Raw genomic sequence first — 17,969 nt, 5'->3', positions numbered from 1 at the left:
AAATAATTGGTAAAATGAGATATTTGGTCTGAAGTTAGTTAGATACTAGAAGGTTAGCTGTATTTAATCTTTTTATTAACCCCATTGCATTTACCTTAAGCGTGTGCTTTTCTAAGTATAGTAAAGCAGTCTTAATAACTTGAGCTATTGTTTTGTGTCCATTCTATTAAATATTGTGTTTGTCTAGTTTTATATTCTTTTAAAAATATTGGTAGAGGAAAAGAAAATCAAGTTTGGTTTTTCATTTTGAAACATTGATTTACTCTATATGTGTAATAAAGCTCACCTTATAAATAATGACCCATTATTTTATAGTACCATGGTTGTAAATTACTTAGAAGGCCTTAGCACTTCTACCAACATTGTATTTTTCACGATATAAAGATATGAACAATACTGGTATACAGCACAGAATATCTTATATTGAAGTCCCTGAATTAATTAGTGGCATGGGGAAAGTACAGTTATTATGCTTTTAAAATACAGTAATTTAAGAAGATCATCAGTAAAGGAATGAAATAAATGGAAATAAATTATACATAGTCTCTCTTTTTTACCAGGCAAATTTTCTTTTCTTCCCCATAAAACTTCTCCTTTAAAATATTACCTTACATTCATTCCTTTGATTTTATCACAGACAATAAAAATGGTGAGGTATTGGTTCCAGAATAGACAAACAGATCAATGAAACAATAGTAACAAACCAAATTATATATAAGCATTTAGTGTAAGATAAATGTGGCATTTCAAATCTGGGAGAAAAGGATATTAGGACAACTGAACAGGCATTTAGAAAAAAGTAAAATTATTGAACACTGTATACCAAATTAAATTTCAAAAGACTTACATGTATAAAAAAAGAAGCCTTAAAAATACTCACATAATACAGTTAGACATTGGTATATACTTGGAGGAGGTTGAAACTTTCAAAGCAGGACAATGAGGCCACAAATCAAAGTGAAAAATAGGTAGATCGTATTATATTCAGTATTTAAAGAGATGTTCTACAAAGTTAAAGGCAGAAAAAAAACCCAAGCTAATCCTAATGACAAATATTTGAGACCCAGGGAACAATGAAAAAAGAACCCTTAAAATATTACTGTGTAAATAATGAGACTAGTAGAAAAATGAGCCTTGGGTTATCATGGGCAGTTCCTTAAAGAAAAAATTAAAATGGCAATAAGCATATTTAATAACTTATCTTCAGTTGTATTGATAATAAAAATATTCAATAATAAATCAAATCAACACTGAGGTAAAAAATATTAGTTTGGCAGAGATATAAAAGATTGATAATGATTAAAAAAGCATTAAAAAAGATATCACAGGGAGGACTTCCCTGGCAGTCCAGTGGTTAAAACTCTGTTCTTCCACTGTAGGGGGTGTGGGTTCGATCCCTGGTTGGGGAATTAAAATCCCACGTGCCGAGTGGCGAGGCCAAAAAAAAAAAAAAAAAAGATATGGGAAAATACACTCTCTCAACCCTTTGCCTGTGGCGTAATTTTACTTTAGTTTTTCTGAAGGAAAGTTTGTAGTATGGCACATTTTAAAATGTGCTTACTCATTGATCCAAGAGCTTGACTGTTAGGAATTACTTCTAAAGAAGTAATTCAATAATTATATTTCTTATAATAGTGAAAGGTTGAAAATCATTTCTTTGTCCATTGATTGGGAATTGGTAAAATAAGATGATAGAACCATTCAAAATGATTGTATAATTGATGAAAGTAGTAATGGCTTACACATATAGCATTATATAATATTTTCATAGCTAACACTTTACTATGTATGTGTCATGCAATATTCTAAGCACTTTATAGGTTCATTGACAAAGAAAGAAATGTGTATTTTTAAATTAAAATTTCAATTCTTTTTTGTTTAAAAGTATACATAAATATGTATATAGAGACAATCACATTTCTGTATGTTTGTGGATGGTGTACGTCTGTACGTGTGTGGGGTAGGCAAAGAAAAGCACCTCTTAGTGACTATACATCAAACTGTGGTCATCTCTAGATTGTGGAATTACTGGTAATATTTGTTTTCTTTCTTTATACTATCTCTGTTTTCTGAATGTTTGACAATTAGCATGCTTTATATTCATATATTTTGTTGATATATTCAACAAATAATTTTTTAATAGAAATATCACATTGCCTGGAAGTTATAGAATGCTCTTGGATTATTTGATTTCTCCCTTAAAACTATCTTAGATATGACTATTATATTAAAAATGATATATTTCATTTTTGTCAGAATGAAAAAAAACTTGAAAGAGAGAAAAAGAGGCAAAATGTGGAGGAAGACAGTGATGGCTGCCCTCTGAAACATAAACTGGAGCATGATCAAATAGAGACACAGAGCCAGATCAGTGACAGTAGCCAAAAAAACAGTGAGTTCGGAATAGTAGAAAATTATAAGGAGGCATTAACACAGCAGTGGGAAAATGAAGATGAGACAGACCAACAGTCATCAGAATCAGGTGATAAATCTAGTTATTAAAAATATATATACTTATTTATTTTTATATTTATTTTATTTATTTTAAGTTTTATATATTACATATAACATAAATAATATATATAAAACTTACAAATACCTCTTTCATTTGTCATGATTATTTTCATAAAAAATGTATCGCAAGATTTTTCATCTCCAAATGCGTTATTTATCATGGTTTTCTCTTGAATTTTAGGTAATCATTAGTCAGTTTGCTAATTTATGTTTTTATTCATGATGCCTTAAAATCTAGTCCTTTGTAACTTAAAAGAATTTCAGCTGAAAATTCATTTTCAAAAATTTGGAATATTGCATAGCCCCAGGAAACTTTGGAATGTATTTAAAACCTTTAAAGCTTTTGGAGGTTTGTTTTGTTTTTCTTAATCCTCATAATGTTATGATCAGCATCATTTCCTTTATTTACTTGTTATTTCTAAAGGATGCAGACATAATCAATTGAACATTTTGAAAGTTTTATCAAATAGCCATATTACTCTTATTTTAATATTATACAACATCTTCAATTCATAATTATTTTACTTTTTCTAAGTGGTTATGTAATTTAACAGGAAGTTCACATCTTTTGGTATCATAGAGAGAGCCTCTGCCTTTGGACTCAAGACATCCTGGGGTAGCATCCAGACTTTCTCACCTACTAGATGTATGTTACGTTTTATAGTGTTCTTCAGTCCTCGTTTCCTCTCTAAAATGGGGTTGTCATCTTTTTTTTCACCAGGCTTTTAGGTTTACTTATAATAAAAGTAACCCTATAGTGTTCCTAGTACAGGGCCTGACACATGGGAAATACCCAATAATCATTGCTTCCTTGCCATTCCTAGCAATATGGTTCCATGGTATATAAGAATTTTTGTACAGTATCAAAGAGTTTATGAAAATAAGATCTCAGTCCCTGAGCTGCAGATTAGCTAAATGGATATTTTGCTATATAGAAATAATTAGATTTGAAAGTTATAGTTTTGTAATTTGGGAAGTTAGGGTAGCCACATTTGTACCCATATTGCTCTATCAACAGTGTAAAACAAAAAGTAGACTTAAAGTGGCCTCTCAATATATTGGAAGAACTCTTTCAAACACTAATATGTTGTTAAAGAACAAAATGATTTGGTAGATGATTTGAAAATATTATTTAACACAGCACTATGTTATTTACCACAGCAGTCCTCGGGTATATTATTCTCATTATACAGAATAGGAAACCAGGGCCTTGGAGAGGTTGAGTAATTTAAGATCATACGTCTCATCTGTGGCTGTACTGAGACACACTTCCCTCAACTTCAGGTCCTATGCTCTGTATCCTATGCTCGTCCATGACCCTGTTCTACTGCCCATCCGAAAGTACCATATGGTTCTGGAGGCTCTCTTTCCTTTCTCCCCGCTGTAAAGCTTACAGCTTTAATTGTAAAAAGATGTCTCTGTTTCTATCTAGAGTAAAATGTCTCAAGTGATACTAATTTACTTAGAAAAATAATATTTCTAAATATATTTGTATTTCTCATTGCTTTATAGGTTTCATAGATGTTGGCTGCTTGTTGTGTAACAGATAATTTCCATTTTAGAAAATGTATTATATATATAAATTTAGCAATTTGGGATTGTCAGTGAAAATATTTCAGTGACTGTGATGTTTGGTTATTTAACTACTTTGCCATCCTGGTTCACGTTGTTAAAGTTTACATGTTAACAACACAGATGCACTTAAAATGTTCATATGTGCTTAAGTGAGAATCTGTAAATAGTTATTTTTAGAAAGATTACAAATTCAATTCTGTAAGGTCTAACAATGTGAGTTTGGGTTACATATATTTATATTGGGCATATCTTATTTGGGGGTTATTTTCATGGATAATGTGTTTAGATTTGATTGGGGTGTTTTTTCACATTTCAAAGGATTATTTTTGGACTTATACCTAGAATCATTCTGTATATCCTACTGAGACAAACCAATACCTCTCCTTTTTCCCCAGGTCATTCTGAGTTTCATGGAAATCCCTGCAGTTAGATAATTCCATTTACTTAGTATGATATTTGAGGAAAAAAATTTTACTTTTGGAAATATGGACTTTTTTTGTATTCCAAATCACCTCTCATAGAACTTAAAATATGGCTTTTTGCCATTTGTGTCATATTCATCAATCATTCATCCAATAAACCATCACTTAAAAATTTATTCTTAGTAAAAGCAAGTCCACAGTTCATTATTGGTAACAATTTTTAAGTTGAATTGAAGGTATATTCCTATGGTAATAATATCAATATTCTAATTTTGTTCTTTAGTTTTTATTATAGAAGTAACTTCTTCACAGAGGCATAAAGTTTCAGGTTTATATTCTTACAGATAACAGTAAAAAGAAAACTAAGAAGCTAAGAATGAAAAGGAGCCACCGTGTAGAACCTGTTAATACAGATGACTCTGTTCCTAAGAGTCCAACACCACCCCCACCTCCTCCTCCTGGTGAGTTAATTGATGTTGATACTGAATTTAGAAATACTGCTTTAAACATTGAAGAAAAAGAAAGAAATTATGCAGTTTTTATTCAGTATATTTATTATTTTGTGAATTGTGAAAAAGGTAGAATTCTTTGCTCCATCTACTTTGTTCAGAATTTATCAACATAAGTATCCATTGCTTTTTTTAATTCAGAAAAAATGTTTTATGAAAGTAAAAAAATAAGTAAAAATTAATAAGAAAACTTTACCTAAGCACTTCTTATAATAGATTCAAGTCCTATTTGAAATATCAGTACCCAGATTGCTAACAGGAATTTAAGTTTAAGGAATGGATGGCTAACATGAGCTTTTAAAAAATTGGATCTTTCATCCTGAAAGTTAACATTTGAAACCAAGATGTGTGAGTGTTTCCATTATATTTCCAACATTCATCCTGACCTTCTAAGCTGTTATGAGGATTAAGTGGAATACTGCATATAAAGCACTGGGACATACTAACAGCATAATAATTGTAATTTTTTAGCACTGGGCACAGTACCTCACATACTCAGTAAATATCAAACGTATATGTTTATAGTTTCCTTTTAGCCCTGCTAGAAGGCTTTAGACGGTAACATTTTCCTTTGAGAATTATTTTAAGACTTATTTCTAGTATTCCATTTAATAAGTATACATTTCGTTTAGTCTCTGTTGGGGGTTAGAATAGTAGCCTAAGCTTATTTATTATGGTAGTGAGGATGCTTATATTTTTAACGAAAGGTAAATAAAACCTTTAAGCAGATATTACCAACCTATAATTACATTTTTAAATAGAAGCCATTTAAAATGGGTTTATGGTTATTCAGTACTGCATCATTCAGTATATATGAATTGATATTGAAGTTATATACATTCCTGTCAAGAAAGGGATCCTCTCAACAGACCTAAAGAGATATTGTTTAACAGTGTTTTTAAATGTTTTTCTTTCTCTTTAGTTGGCTGGGGAACCCCCAAAGTCACTAGACTTCCAAAACTTGAGCCTCTTGGTGAAACACGTCATAATGGTAATGCAAAAGGATCAGTTTTCAAAGCTCTATGTATCACATTCACTTTTCTTTACCTCATTACTTCAACAAACTTTTACTTTTGGAAGCCTTTCAAATCCACAACCATCCTTTTTCATTATACTCCACTTTTTTTCATTTATTTATTTTTTTATTCTTAAGTGCCCTTTGCCTCTATATAATTTGATTTGACCTTTACCTTAGAATACAGAGGTAAAGACCGTCAGAGCTTGTGTTTATCCATTATATATTAATGTAAATAGTTGTAAAAGGGAAAGATTTTTAAATAACTTAAATTAAATATGAGACAGTACAATTATAGTGTTAAAAACTTCATTGTCCTATATATGCTCAATATACTCAATGATAATGCCACATAATTGTTCTTTCTCTGCTTCTAATGATACTCAGTTGCTGTATATTACAATGAAGTAAAGAGTAACACAGTTTGTAAGATCAGAGACCAAATCACTAAGCCAAATAAAGTTCAGCTAAAGGCTTCATTGACTAAAGAAAACACTTTTTTTTGGATGAAATTAACATAAGGTTTAGTACAGCCAGTAGAGGGCATAAGAACTTCACCCGGAAAACTAGAGAAAGGACAGTTGGGAGTAGAGAACTGCCTTATACAACAGGCAGAAGTTCTGATTTCAGACCATCAGCCCAGATTCTTTTAATAAAATATTTATAAAATGCAGAAGGATAATTATATATATATATAGTAACTCAATAAACTTCTTTATCAAGAACATTTCATTTCCTTTCTGATAGCTCTGTTTACCTGATCTAGAACTTGGTTTCCTAAGAAGACCCATTTACTAGGAAGAAAAAAATTCAGAAGTTTAATCTTTAGAAAAGCATTATATATAATTTGAAATTATATTGAACTGTATAAAATATTTTATTCAAAAAGTGCATAAATTTAAATGTGCGGGTTGCTTTCTTTTTCTGAATACTGTGTCAATAATGAAATATTTCTTCATAATCATTAGTGAAAATTAAAAGATTTTTTTCAATTCTAAAGACAGAAAGTTTGTCCTTAGACTATGTCAAAATTACAGTGAAATCACGTCTTTTTGGTTGCTGACTTTACATCATGATGTTTTTATTGACTATAATAGGTTAATTCCTGTTTTATTACACTCTGAAATTGTGTATGCTAGACTACATTATCAGTTTAAATATTCACTGTGTTGTTAGAAACAATAGATAATGCTAATATATGTGTGTATAAATACATATACATGTGTGCATGTATTTATACACAGATATATTAGCATTACCTAATTGTTTCTAACAACACAGTAAATATATATAAATACACGTATATAGAGAAAAATATTAATTTCTCATATAACAGGTACTATTTTTTCTTCCTGAATTAGGCATCCAACAAACAACTGTTTTGTATCTGACACCACCTAAAACATTAGTGATGCCAAGATGAATAAGATGTAAATTCTACTTTTCTGGGGATCCTAGTCTAACAGAAAAGATAATACTCCAGCTTGCTATAGTATATGTGACAATTCACAATATATGGTAAAAGGTTGTATGGTGTACAATTGGAGTACTGTGCACAAACCGCCTAGACAGTGAAAGTGGTATTAGAACTGGATCTTTGAAGAATGAGAAGAGTGGGAAAAGACATTGCTTATTTGGAAAATAGTGTGAAGTTACTTGTGACTAGAGCTTAGGTTCATGTGGGTAGAATGGGTAAGAAAGAGGAAATTTAAAGTTATAGAGAGTGCTGATCCTCGAATTATGACTTATAGCCAGATTGTTTAGGGCCTCACATGTATGTTAAGATGTCTGGACTCGCTATAATTTTACAGGAGACACTATACATTTTTAGCAGAGAAATAGTATTACAAGATTTATTGTTTAGGATAATAATTTTTGTCACAATGTAAAGTATAGACTAGATTGTGGTCACACCTGAGGTAAGGATCCCAGTTAGAAGCTGTTGCAGTAGTCAGAGTGAGAAGTGATGAATCGGAATTGGAATGGAGAATAAAAATGTATGCAAGGAATATTTGAACAGTTATAAGCACTATATGATGAATGGATGTATGGGCTAAAACGAGAGAGGAGCAGGAAATTATTTGGCTCAAGGAGCTAGAAGGTTGGTGCTATTTCTAAGACTGAAAATACATGAGGAGGAAGGAAACCTGCTCTGGAGGTGTCTGTAGGCTTATCTATTTGGAAATTTCTATAAGCCAGTACAAATAAGATTCTGGAGCTCTGGAGAAAAGGGACACAGTTGGGTGGGAGGGTATGTAGGTAGTTTGGTTTTTTTTTTTCAGTTATCATCACGCAATAGGAATGCTTTGTTCTGTAATTGTTTACTGAATGAATGCAGTTGAAAGAATGATAGTTTCCTGTTTCTGAGGGAAAGTATGTAGAATAAGGAGAAAAGAACTAATGGTAGCATCTGGGGGAGGGGAACATTATAGTTAGAAGCAAGTAAAAAAGAGGTTGAAAATGGGCTAAGAAGGTTATTTTTTGTTGTTTGTTTTTGTTTTGTTTTTCTTTGCTTTCCTGTATTTATTTTTAAATTAGAACTCCTGGGAAAGAATTATAATCAATTAGTTACGTTTAAGACCACCATTGTTCTAATATATCAGTTAATTTTAAGTATGTATCAGTAAATTTAACTTCTCAGAGCAAAGAATTAGACATCCTAACTTCACAAGTTTTAAAATATCTTTATTATTTTTTCTCATAAATTTTAAGGCAAAGTATACCTTATCTAGGTAAAAAAAGATATACAATAAACTCTGCTTTCATTAACGGAGAAGAAAGTAGGTATAATAAATTTAAAATTTTAATTAAAAAGCTTAAATTAGTTTTTAGTGTTTATCATGAGATTTTCATCTGAGATGCTGATAGTTGCCAATTTTATAATCTCATCCTCTTCTCTTCCCTAATTTTGTACACATTTATTTGAATGTGGTTGATGGCAAGTAGACAACAGATACATGACAAACAAGGGTAAATAATTAAAAGTTAACTACATTTGGGTTTGGCACTTAAAATTTACTGAGATGAAAAAACAATTTGTTGTAGTCAAATTAGGAATTAAGGCAGATTCTTATTTGTTCTTTGATTAGAGACATTTACCTTGATGGCAATTTAATTTTATTACTTTTCTAATTTCTTTTATTTTCTGTAAACCTCACTCTGTGTAACAGGTAAGACAGATGCATTCTTCACTTTGTAAATACTCTCAATCTGTACTTCATCAACATGTTACGTGTTATACATTATGAGAAGTAAATCCAAGATTCTGTTAGCCAAAAATACCAAGTGCAAAACTAAAGAATATTTTCAAATCTTAAGATATGAATCAAGATTAAATTTTGTATGTTAAAAAGTTTGAAGCCCTTTATAAAAATGGGTGTCAATTAATTTGGTCATATCAGTTGGGCACTATGATCAACTTATATCCCCTACATTTAAGGCAATAAGAAACCTATTTTGTGTAGAATGATTTAATTCTGGCAGTTAAATACAGAATCACATTTAATCAAAAGAAACTTTTTCCTTGTGATGATTAAATTAAATCAAATACAGAATTAAATTAAATACAGAATTATTCTGAAATAATACAGAATCAACTGCAAAAAAATAATAATTTCTTGGGAGGGAAAAAGATAATTCTTGCCATGTGTATGTGATTTATCTTTTTAGTAGGGTACTTTTAAATTCCAGAAGTAAAACATAATAGAAACGGTATTCATTCTGGTTTAATCTTGAGTTCTGTTATAATTCTCATTAATTTTGAAATCAAGAAATTAGAAAAGGCACACTTTAAATTTATCAAAATAATTGTCTCTGTTATAATTTTAATTATAGCAATAGGAATAACTGTATATACTATGTGACTGGCATATTGCTAAGCACTTTAGGTACGTTATCTCATTTTAATTCTTCTAATAGCCTTGTAAGATGGGCAATTTTTTGTGTGAGGAACCTATACCCCAAGGTCACATAGCTATAAATGGCAAAATCAGGATTTGAACTTCGGTCTGTCCAGCTTTGAAATCCATACTTTGAATTCATAATATTATACTATTACATTAAGATTTGTTAGAGCATCATTGCAGCTTAGTAGTTGCTTTAAATTTATAGTTGCTTGAACAATCGTTTTCTCCTAATTTTTTTTAAAGAGGCAAGAGTATACAGTTTATTATTTAAATTTTTTTTTTGTTAAGTAATGATATAGCTGTGGCAAATCAAGTATTGTCTATGGTACACTCTGGTAGAGGCTGCAAACTGATGACACAAAAGCAAATCTGACTGTTTAACCAAACTGATGTTCAAAATGTTTGAAATAGGGGGTACGTGATGTTGGTATGTCTCATTACTGGTGGTGTTAACCTTGATCATTTGGATAAGGTGGTATTTTCCACATTGTAAAATGTTACTGTTTTCCCTCTTTGTAATTAGTAAATATTTTAGAAGTGATTCTTTGAGATTATGCGAATATTCTGTTCTCCACAAACTTTAGCCTACTAGTTTTAGCCTCCATCATTGGAATGTGTCTGCAATAATTTTTACGGTGGTATTTGCCTAATGGTAATTTTCTATTTCTCTTTCTTACATTGAAATTTATTCAGATTCATTATTTTATTTATTTTTTATTTTTTCCTTCCAGTTTTATTGAGATATAATTGATTTAAAGCACTATATGAGTTTAAAGTATACAGCATAATGACTTGATTTACATACATCATAAAATGATTATCACAATAAACTTAGTGAACATCCATCATCTCATACAGATAAAAACAAAAGAAAAGGAAACTTTTTCCTTGTGATGAGAACTGTTAGGATTTATTCTCTTAACAACTTTCATATATAACATACAGCAGTGTTAATTAATTAATCATGCTTTACATTACATTCCTAGTACTTACTTGTTTTATAACTGGAAGTTCGTACCTTTTGACCACCTTCGTCACCATACAAAGATACTACATTATTATTGACTATATTGCCCACTCTGTACATTTCATCCCTGTGACTCATTTATTTTGTAACTGGAAATTTGTACCTCTTAATTTCCTTCACCTACTTCACTCATCCCCCCAGCCCCCCTACTGCCCTTGCTACCCACCTCCCCTGTCCAGCAGCTATCTGTTTGTTCTCTGTATCTATGACTGTTTCTGTTTTATGTTTGTTCATTTGGTTTTTTTTTAGATTCCACATGCTAGTGATATCATACAGTATTTGTCTGACTTGTTTCATTTAGCATAATACTCTCTAGGTCTATCCATGTTGTCAAAATAGTAAGGTATCCTTTTGTTTTTTTTCTGACTGAGTGATATTCCAGTGTGTGTGTGTGTGTGTGTGTGTGTGTGTGTGTTTGTATGTCTATCACATCTTCTTTATCCATTCATCTATTGATGGGCACTTAAGGTTATTTCATATCTTGGCTATTGTGAATAATGCTGAAATGAATATGGGGGGTGCACATATCTTTTTGAATTAGTGTTTTTGTTTTTTTTTGGAAAAATACCTAGAAGTGGAATTGCTGGATTGTATGGTAGTTCTATTTTTAATTTTTTGAGGAACTTCCATACTGTTTTTCATAGTGGCTGCTGTGCTGTTTACATTCCCACCAACAGTGCATGGGGGTTCCCTTTTCTCCACATCTTCACCAACATTTGTTATTTGTGTTGTTTTTGATGATAGCCATTCTGACAAGTGTGAGGTGATATCTCATTGTGGTTTTGATTTGCATTTCCCTGCTGATAGTGATGTTGAGCAACTATTCATGTGTCTGTTGGCCATCTGTCTGTTTTCTTTGGAATAATGTCTATTTAGGTCCTCTAGCCCATTTTTTAATTGGATTGTTTGGTTTTTTGATGTTGAGTTGTATGAATTCTTTGTATATTCAGATATTAACCCCTTATTGGATATATCATTTGCAAATATCTTCTCCCATTCAGTAGGCTTTCGTTTTGTTCATAGTTTCCTTGCTATGCAAAAGCTTTTTAGTTTGATGTAGTCCCATTTGTTTATTTTTGCTTTTGTTTCCCTTGACTGAGGAGACATATCCAAAAAATATCATTAAGACTGATGTCATAGAGTGTACTGCCTATGTTTTCTTCTAGGATTTTTATGGTTTCACATTTTACATTTAAGTCTTTAGTCATTTAAAATTTATTTTTGTATATGGTATGAGAAGGTAATCCAGTTTGATTATTTTGCATGTAACTCTCCAGTTTTCCCAGTACCATATATTGAAGAGGCTGTCTTTTCTCCATTGTATATTCTTGCCTCCTTTGTCATGGCCTTTTTTTAATGGCAGCCCTAGAGTTTGCAATATACATTCACAACGAATCCAAGTCCACTTTCAAATAATACTATACAACTTAACAGGTAGTGTGAATACCTATAATAACCAAAGAATCCTAATTCTTTCCTCCTGTCCCTTGTTTCATTGCTATCATCCATTTCATTTATATATAAGGATACATAAGCATTTATATATAAGCATATATGTACATAAGATATGCATATAAGTATATATAATCAGATACATTGTTGCTATTAGTATTTTGAACAAACTGTTATCTGTTAGATCAATTAAGCATATGAAAAATAAGTTTTCATTTTACCTTTACATATTTCTTCTTTGATACTTTTTCTTTCTTTATGTAAATCTGAGTTTCTGATGTTTATTATTTTCCTTCTGTCTGAAGAACTTTTAACATCTCTTGCAAGGCAGGTCTAATGGGAACAGATTCCTTCAGTTTTTGTTTTTCTGAGAAAGTTTTTATTTCTCTTTTACTTTTGAGGAATAATTTTGCAGGGTATAGAATTCTAGGTTGGTGGCAGTTTTTTTTCTCTAAATACTTAAAAAATTTCACTCTACTTTCTTCTTGCTTGCATGGTTTCTGGGGAGAAGTTGAATGTAATTCTTACCTTTGTCCACCTACTGGAAAAGTGGTTTTTCCCCCCTGGCTTCTTTCAGGATTTTTTTTTCCTTGATTTTCTGTAATGTGAAAATGATACACCTAGATGTAGTTTTGGGGACATTTATCCTGCACAATGTTCTCTAAGTTTCTTGAATCTGGTGTTTGGTGTTTGACATTAATTTGAGGAAATTCTCAGTCATTATTGCTTCTGCTCATTTCTCTCTTCTCCTTCTGGTATTCCCATTACACGTATGTTAGACCTTTGGTGCTTGAACAGTTCTCGGATGTTCTCTTTTTTTCTTTTCAGTTCTTTTTGCTTTTTAGTTTTCAAGGATTCTATTGATATATATCTCTTTTCCCAGCCATGTCCAGTTTACTAATAAGCCCATCAAACACATTCTTCATTTCTGTTACAGTGTTTTTTTCTCTTTTTCCCAAAGCATTTCTTTTTGGTTCCTAGGATTTCCATCTCTCTGCTTACATTTCCCATCTGTTCTTGCATGCTGTCTACTTCATCCATTAAAGCCCTTAGCTGATTAGTCACAGTTCTTTTAAATACGTGGCCTGATAATTCCAGTATCAGTGCCATATCTTGTTTTGATGCTTGCTCTGTCTCTTCAAATTGTGTTTTTGCCTTCTGGACTTTTTTCTTGATAGTCCAGCATGATGTACTTGGTAAAAGGAACTACTGTAAATAGGACTTTAGTAATGCCATGGTGCTGTGTGGTGGCAGGGGAAGCATTCCATATTCCTGTGATTAGGTCTCAAGTCTTTTAGTGAGCCTGTGCCTCTGGACTGTTAACTTCATAAGAGTTTCTCAAATTGTTTTTCTCCCCCATTAAGTGGTACAGAATGGCTAGGGCCAGCTGGAATTGGTTATTGCTCTTCCCCAGGTGGGTTAGGTTCTGATAATACCCCCAGCGGGTTAGGCTCTGGTTAACTAGTTTCCTCTGAGTGCAGGCCTTGTTAAGAACAAAATACTCCAAGGTATTTCATAATGGTTCCTTTTCCCCTGCTCTGCTGTGAGCAGGAGGGGATTTTTCTCCAGTATTTACTGTGGGAATTTGTTCAGGCTCCTGGAGCTGAATCTCACAATATCGGGGGGAAGGTCCCCCTTATGACTTAATTTCCCTGGAGTTTTTAACTCTCAGGCTTGTCCACACTGAGCATCCAGCATTTTGTCAATCACATTTCAGGTTTTCCTACCTGGGCACTGGTTCCCTCAGCACTTTCCATTCATGAACATCTGGCCTGGTAAACTGAGACTTCCTGTGTTTGCCTGTCTCTCCAATATTGAGGGCAGTGGTTTGTTTTGTGACCTCCCCTCTCTTATGGATCCCAGAAGAACTGGTAATTTTTTAGTCTGTTCAGTTGTTTACTTCTCGTTAGTATGGAGTGACTTCTAAGCTTCTTAAATGCTGTTAGGACTTTGCTAAATTAATGTTTGTTAAGTAGAGCCCCTGGCCTCAGTTCAAAAAGTACCTTTGTCCACCTACTGGAAAAGTGGTTTTTCTCGCCTGGCTTCTTTCAGGATTTTTTTTTCCTTGATTTTCTGTAATGTGAAAATGATACACCTAGATGTAGTTTTGGGGACATTTATCCTGCACAATGTTCTCTAAGTTTCTTGAATCTGGTGTTTGGTGTTTGACATTAATTTGAGGAAATTCTCAGTCATTATTGCTTCTGCTCATTTCTCTCTTCTCCTTCTGGTATTCCCATTACACGTATGTTAGACCTTTGGTGCTTGAACAGTTCTCGGATGTTCTCTTTTTTTTCTTTTCAGTTCTTTTTGCTTTTTAGTTTTCAAGGATTCTATTGATATATATCTCTTTTCCCAGCCATGTCCAGTTTACTAATAAGCCCATCAAACACATTCTTCATTTCTGTTACAGTGTTTTTTTCTCTTTTTCCCAAAGCATTTCTTTTTGGTTCCTAGGATTTCCATCTCTCTGCTTACATTTCCCATCTGTTCTTGCATGCTGTCTACTTCATCCATTAAAGCCCTTAGCTGATTAGTCACAGTTCTTTTAAATACGTGGCCTGATAATTCCAGTATCAGTGCCATATCTTGTTTTGATGCTTGCTCTGTCTCTTCAAATTGTGTTTTTGCCTTCTGGACTTTTTTCTTGATAGTCCAGCATGATGTACTTGGTAAAAGGAACTACTGTAAATAGGACTTTAGTAATGCCATGGTGCTGTGTGGTGGCAGGGGAAGCATTCCATATTCCTGTGATTAGGTCTCAAGTCTTTTAGTGAGCCTGTGCCTCTGGACTGTTAACTTCATAAGAGTTTCTCAAATTGTTTTTCTCCCCCATTAAGTGGTACAGAATGGCTAGGGCCAGCTGGAATTGGTTATTGCTCTTCCCCAGGTGGGTTAGGTTCTGATAATACCCCCAGCGGGTTAGGCTCTGGTTAACTAGTTTCCTCTGAGTGCAGGCCTTGTTAAGAACAAAATACTCCAAGGTATTTCATAATGGTTCCTTTTCCCCTGCTCTGCTGTGAGCAGGAGGGGATTTTTCTCCAGTATTTACTGTGGGAATTTGTTCAGGCTCCTGGAGCTGAATCTCACAATATCGGGGGGAAGGTCCCCCTTATGACTTAATTTCCCTGGAGTTTTTAACTCTCAGGCTTGTCCACACTGAGCATCCAGCATTTTGTCAATCACATTTCAGGTTTTCCTACCTGGGCACTGGTTCCCTCAGCACTTTCCATTCATGAACATCTGGCCTGGTAAACTGAGACTTCCTGTGTTTGCCTGTCTCTCCAATATTGAGGGCAGTGGTTTGTTTTGTGACCTCCCCTCTCTTATGGATCCCAGAAGAACTGGTAATTTTTTAGTCTGTTCAGTTGTTTACTTCTCGTTAGTATGGAGTGACTTCTAAGCTTCTTAAATGCTGTTAGGACTTTGCTAAATTAATGTTTGTTAAGTAGAGCCCCTGGCCTCAGTTCAAAAAGACCAGAAGAGAAATTGAAATAGAGAAATTACTCACAGGTCCTGGAGGAAGTACATGACATGCTTCAGGGGTTCCACAGTGGGAGGTGGGAGGTCAAGGCAAGGTGTAGGCAGAGAGAACTGTAGTACCTGGGCCACATGCCTTTATTAGGGTCTGTGGATGGAGTGCTTTGGGGTTCCCAGGCTAAGGCCAGATTGGTCAGTTCAAACCAAAACAGCAGAGTTTTGGTAAGTTCCTCTGGGGAATTATCTAAGGGAAGGCGAGGGAGACAGTTGATCACGAAGGCCATTGGGGAAGTCATATCAGGAACTTAGCATTTACCTGTGATTCTGCACGCTGTTTTCTAGAGCGTGTTCTTGCATGAGGTGCTAGTATCTATTTAAGGCCCCCACAGGCCACTTGGTCAGACAAAATAGATGCTGAGGCAGCAATACCATGGAGTAGCTTAGCTAAACTCTGGCACATGCAGAACTGGAAATGGGCCCCTAAATATATTTTTAATATATTTATTTCAAGTAATCTTGAACACCTGTGGTTCTAGAATAATTTTAAGGTAATAGGCCAGAAAATACTTACTTACTGAAGGTTTCCATATGCTATTAAATTTATAAACCTAAATTTATGATAATTAAGGGCTAGGAACTTATTATGAAGTACAAATTAAGACTGTTTCTGTATCAAATATGCCCTAAATCAATGAACTATATTGAAGCATCATTGTAAAAGATTCCTATGTACCATAACACTAAGATAATTAATGAATTTTTCTCTGCAAATTCCTAGAAGTAATAGCCATTGGATAAGGACATGGATTGTACAAATACTGATTTTATCAGGGCTTTGGCAATAGGTTCCATAAATTTTAGATGTTTGTTGTTTGTTTTGTTCTAATGTGAACACTTAATTGGAAACAATAATAATAATACATACATTAGGTGCAGCTTTTTATTAAATCAAGTAGAGATTAACTTATAACCTAGAGTTATGAATTTATGCTAGTGGTTGTGTTTTGAATTTATTCAAGTTTTTTTGGATTCTGCCTTTTCTTTCCCCTGTCCTCCCTAACCATTGCTTCACCTGTACAGTCAGAGCGTCTTACTCTTTTAAAGGTGGAAATTAACGAATTGTGTCAGAAATCTTGATTTACCGTAAGACTTGTATATTTTTGGTACCCCTTCTTTGCACAGACTTCTACGGGAAGCCACTGCCTCCCCTGGCTGTGCGACAGAGACCTAACAGTGATTCTCACGACGTCATATCATAACCAGCTCATGTGGATGCGCTCTGTTAAGGTCGGCAAGATGAGCTGGAGGACCTTCTTTCTCAAAGGAGAAAAACCCTGAACATCGATGACTGGGGCAAGACAACCGTAGCAGTATCAGTGAGCCAAAGACCTGACTGTTTTGATAATTACTTACCCATGGTCTTCATGGTTCAAAGAAAAAAAAGAAGCAAAATGACCAACAAATGGGACAAGCATTTGGACCAAGTTAGCAAAAATTAGTGTTGACTCTGATTTATACATCCCCACTCATGGGCATATTCCTGAAGGAAAAGCTGTTCAGAAAAAGAGCCAATGGACTCTGTACACTTTCTTTACTATTTGTTTAATAGTCTTTGTTTTCTGTATCTCTTAAACATTTGTAAGATATATGTGCATGGAAAGGGAATTCTTAGGAATTTATAACCTAAATTTTTAACTTTTTATATTTTTCTAAAACTTTGGTTTAAGAATTTTAATTACTAAGATATTGACTGTGCACTTTTCTATAGATGCTTTGTTTAAATTGTGTCTGGAAAATGGAGTTGATTTACTTGACAGACATGAACTATACAAACAGGATATATTTATATGGTTTGAGGTATGTTTTATAATAGTACTGTTCTTGAAATATACATCCTAATTTTACCTTATTTTAAGATATCTTTTTAAAATCGATTCTCAGATTTTTATTTTATCAAATTATGTTATTTGAAAGCACTAATTAATTAATTGCATTTTTGTTGTTGTTTGTTTTCTTTGGTGATGTTCCCAATAAATGAGAGACACTTGCAATACCTTTTGACTTACATGC

The 17,969-nt window shown here is 33.1% G+C and overlaps 1 protein-coding gene across 5 annotated transcripts in view; it reads left to right on the top strand.

Moving 5' to 3' along the window:
- Positions 1–17,333, top strand: part of ARL13B (ARF like GTPase 13B) — a 77,535-nt gene extending 60,202 nt beyond the window's left edge. For 4 of the 5 annotated variants that reach the window (XM_007101622.4, XM_007101625.4, XM_055086053.1 and 1 more), the window contains 4 exons: positions 2,257–2,482; positions 4,856–4,972; positions 5,943–6,011; positions 17,082–17,333. In XM_007101622.4, coding sequence (XP_007101684.1) covers positions 2,257–2,482; positions 4,856–4,972; positions 5,943–6,011; positions 17,082–17,158 — 489 coding nt within the window. In that variant the 3' untranslated portion in view covers positions 17,159–17,333. The remainder of the gene's footprint in view (positions 1–2,256; positions 2,483–4,855; positions 4,973–5,942; positions 6,012–17,081) is intronic. The other variant, XM_055086052.1, reaches the window with a different exon arrangement.
- Positions 17,334–17,969: the final 636 nt, after the last annotated feature.

Source organism: Physeter macrocephalus, chromosome 1 (genome assembly GCF_002837175.3).
Source record: "Physeter macrocephalus isolate SW-GA chromosome 1, ASM283717v5, whole genome shotgun sequence".
In the NCBI taxonomy this organism is placed as follows: domain Eukaryota; kingdom Metazoa; phylum Chordata; class Mammalia; order Artiodactyla; family Physeteridae; genus Physeter; species Physeter macrocephalus.
Note: the sequence above shows the minus strand (reverse complement) of the source record. Positions and strands in the feature narration are given on the sequence as shown.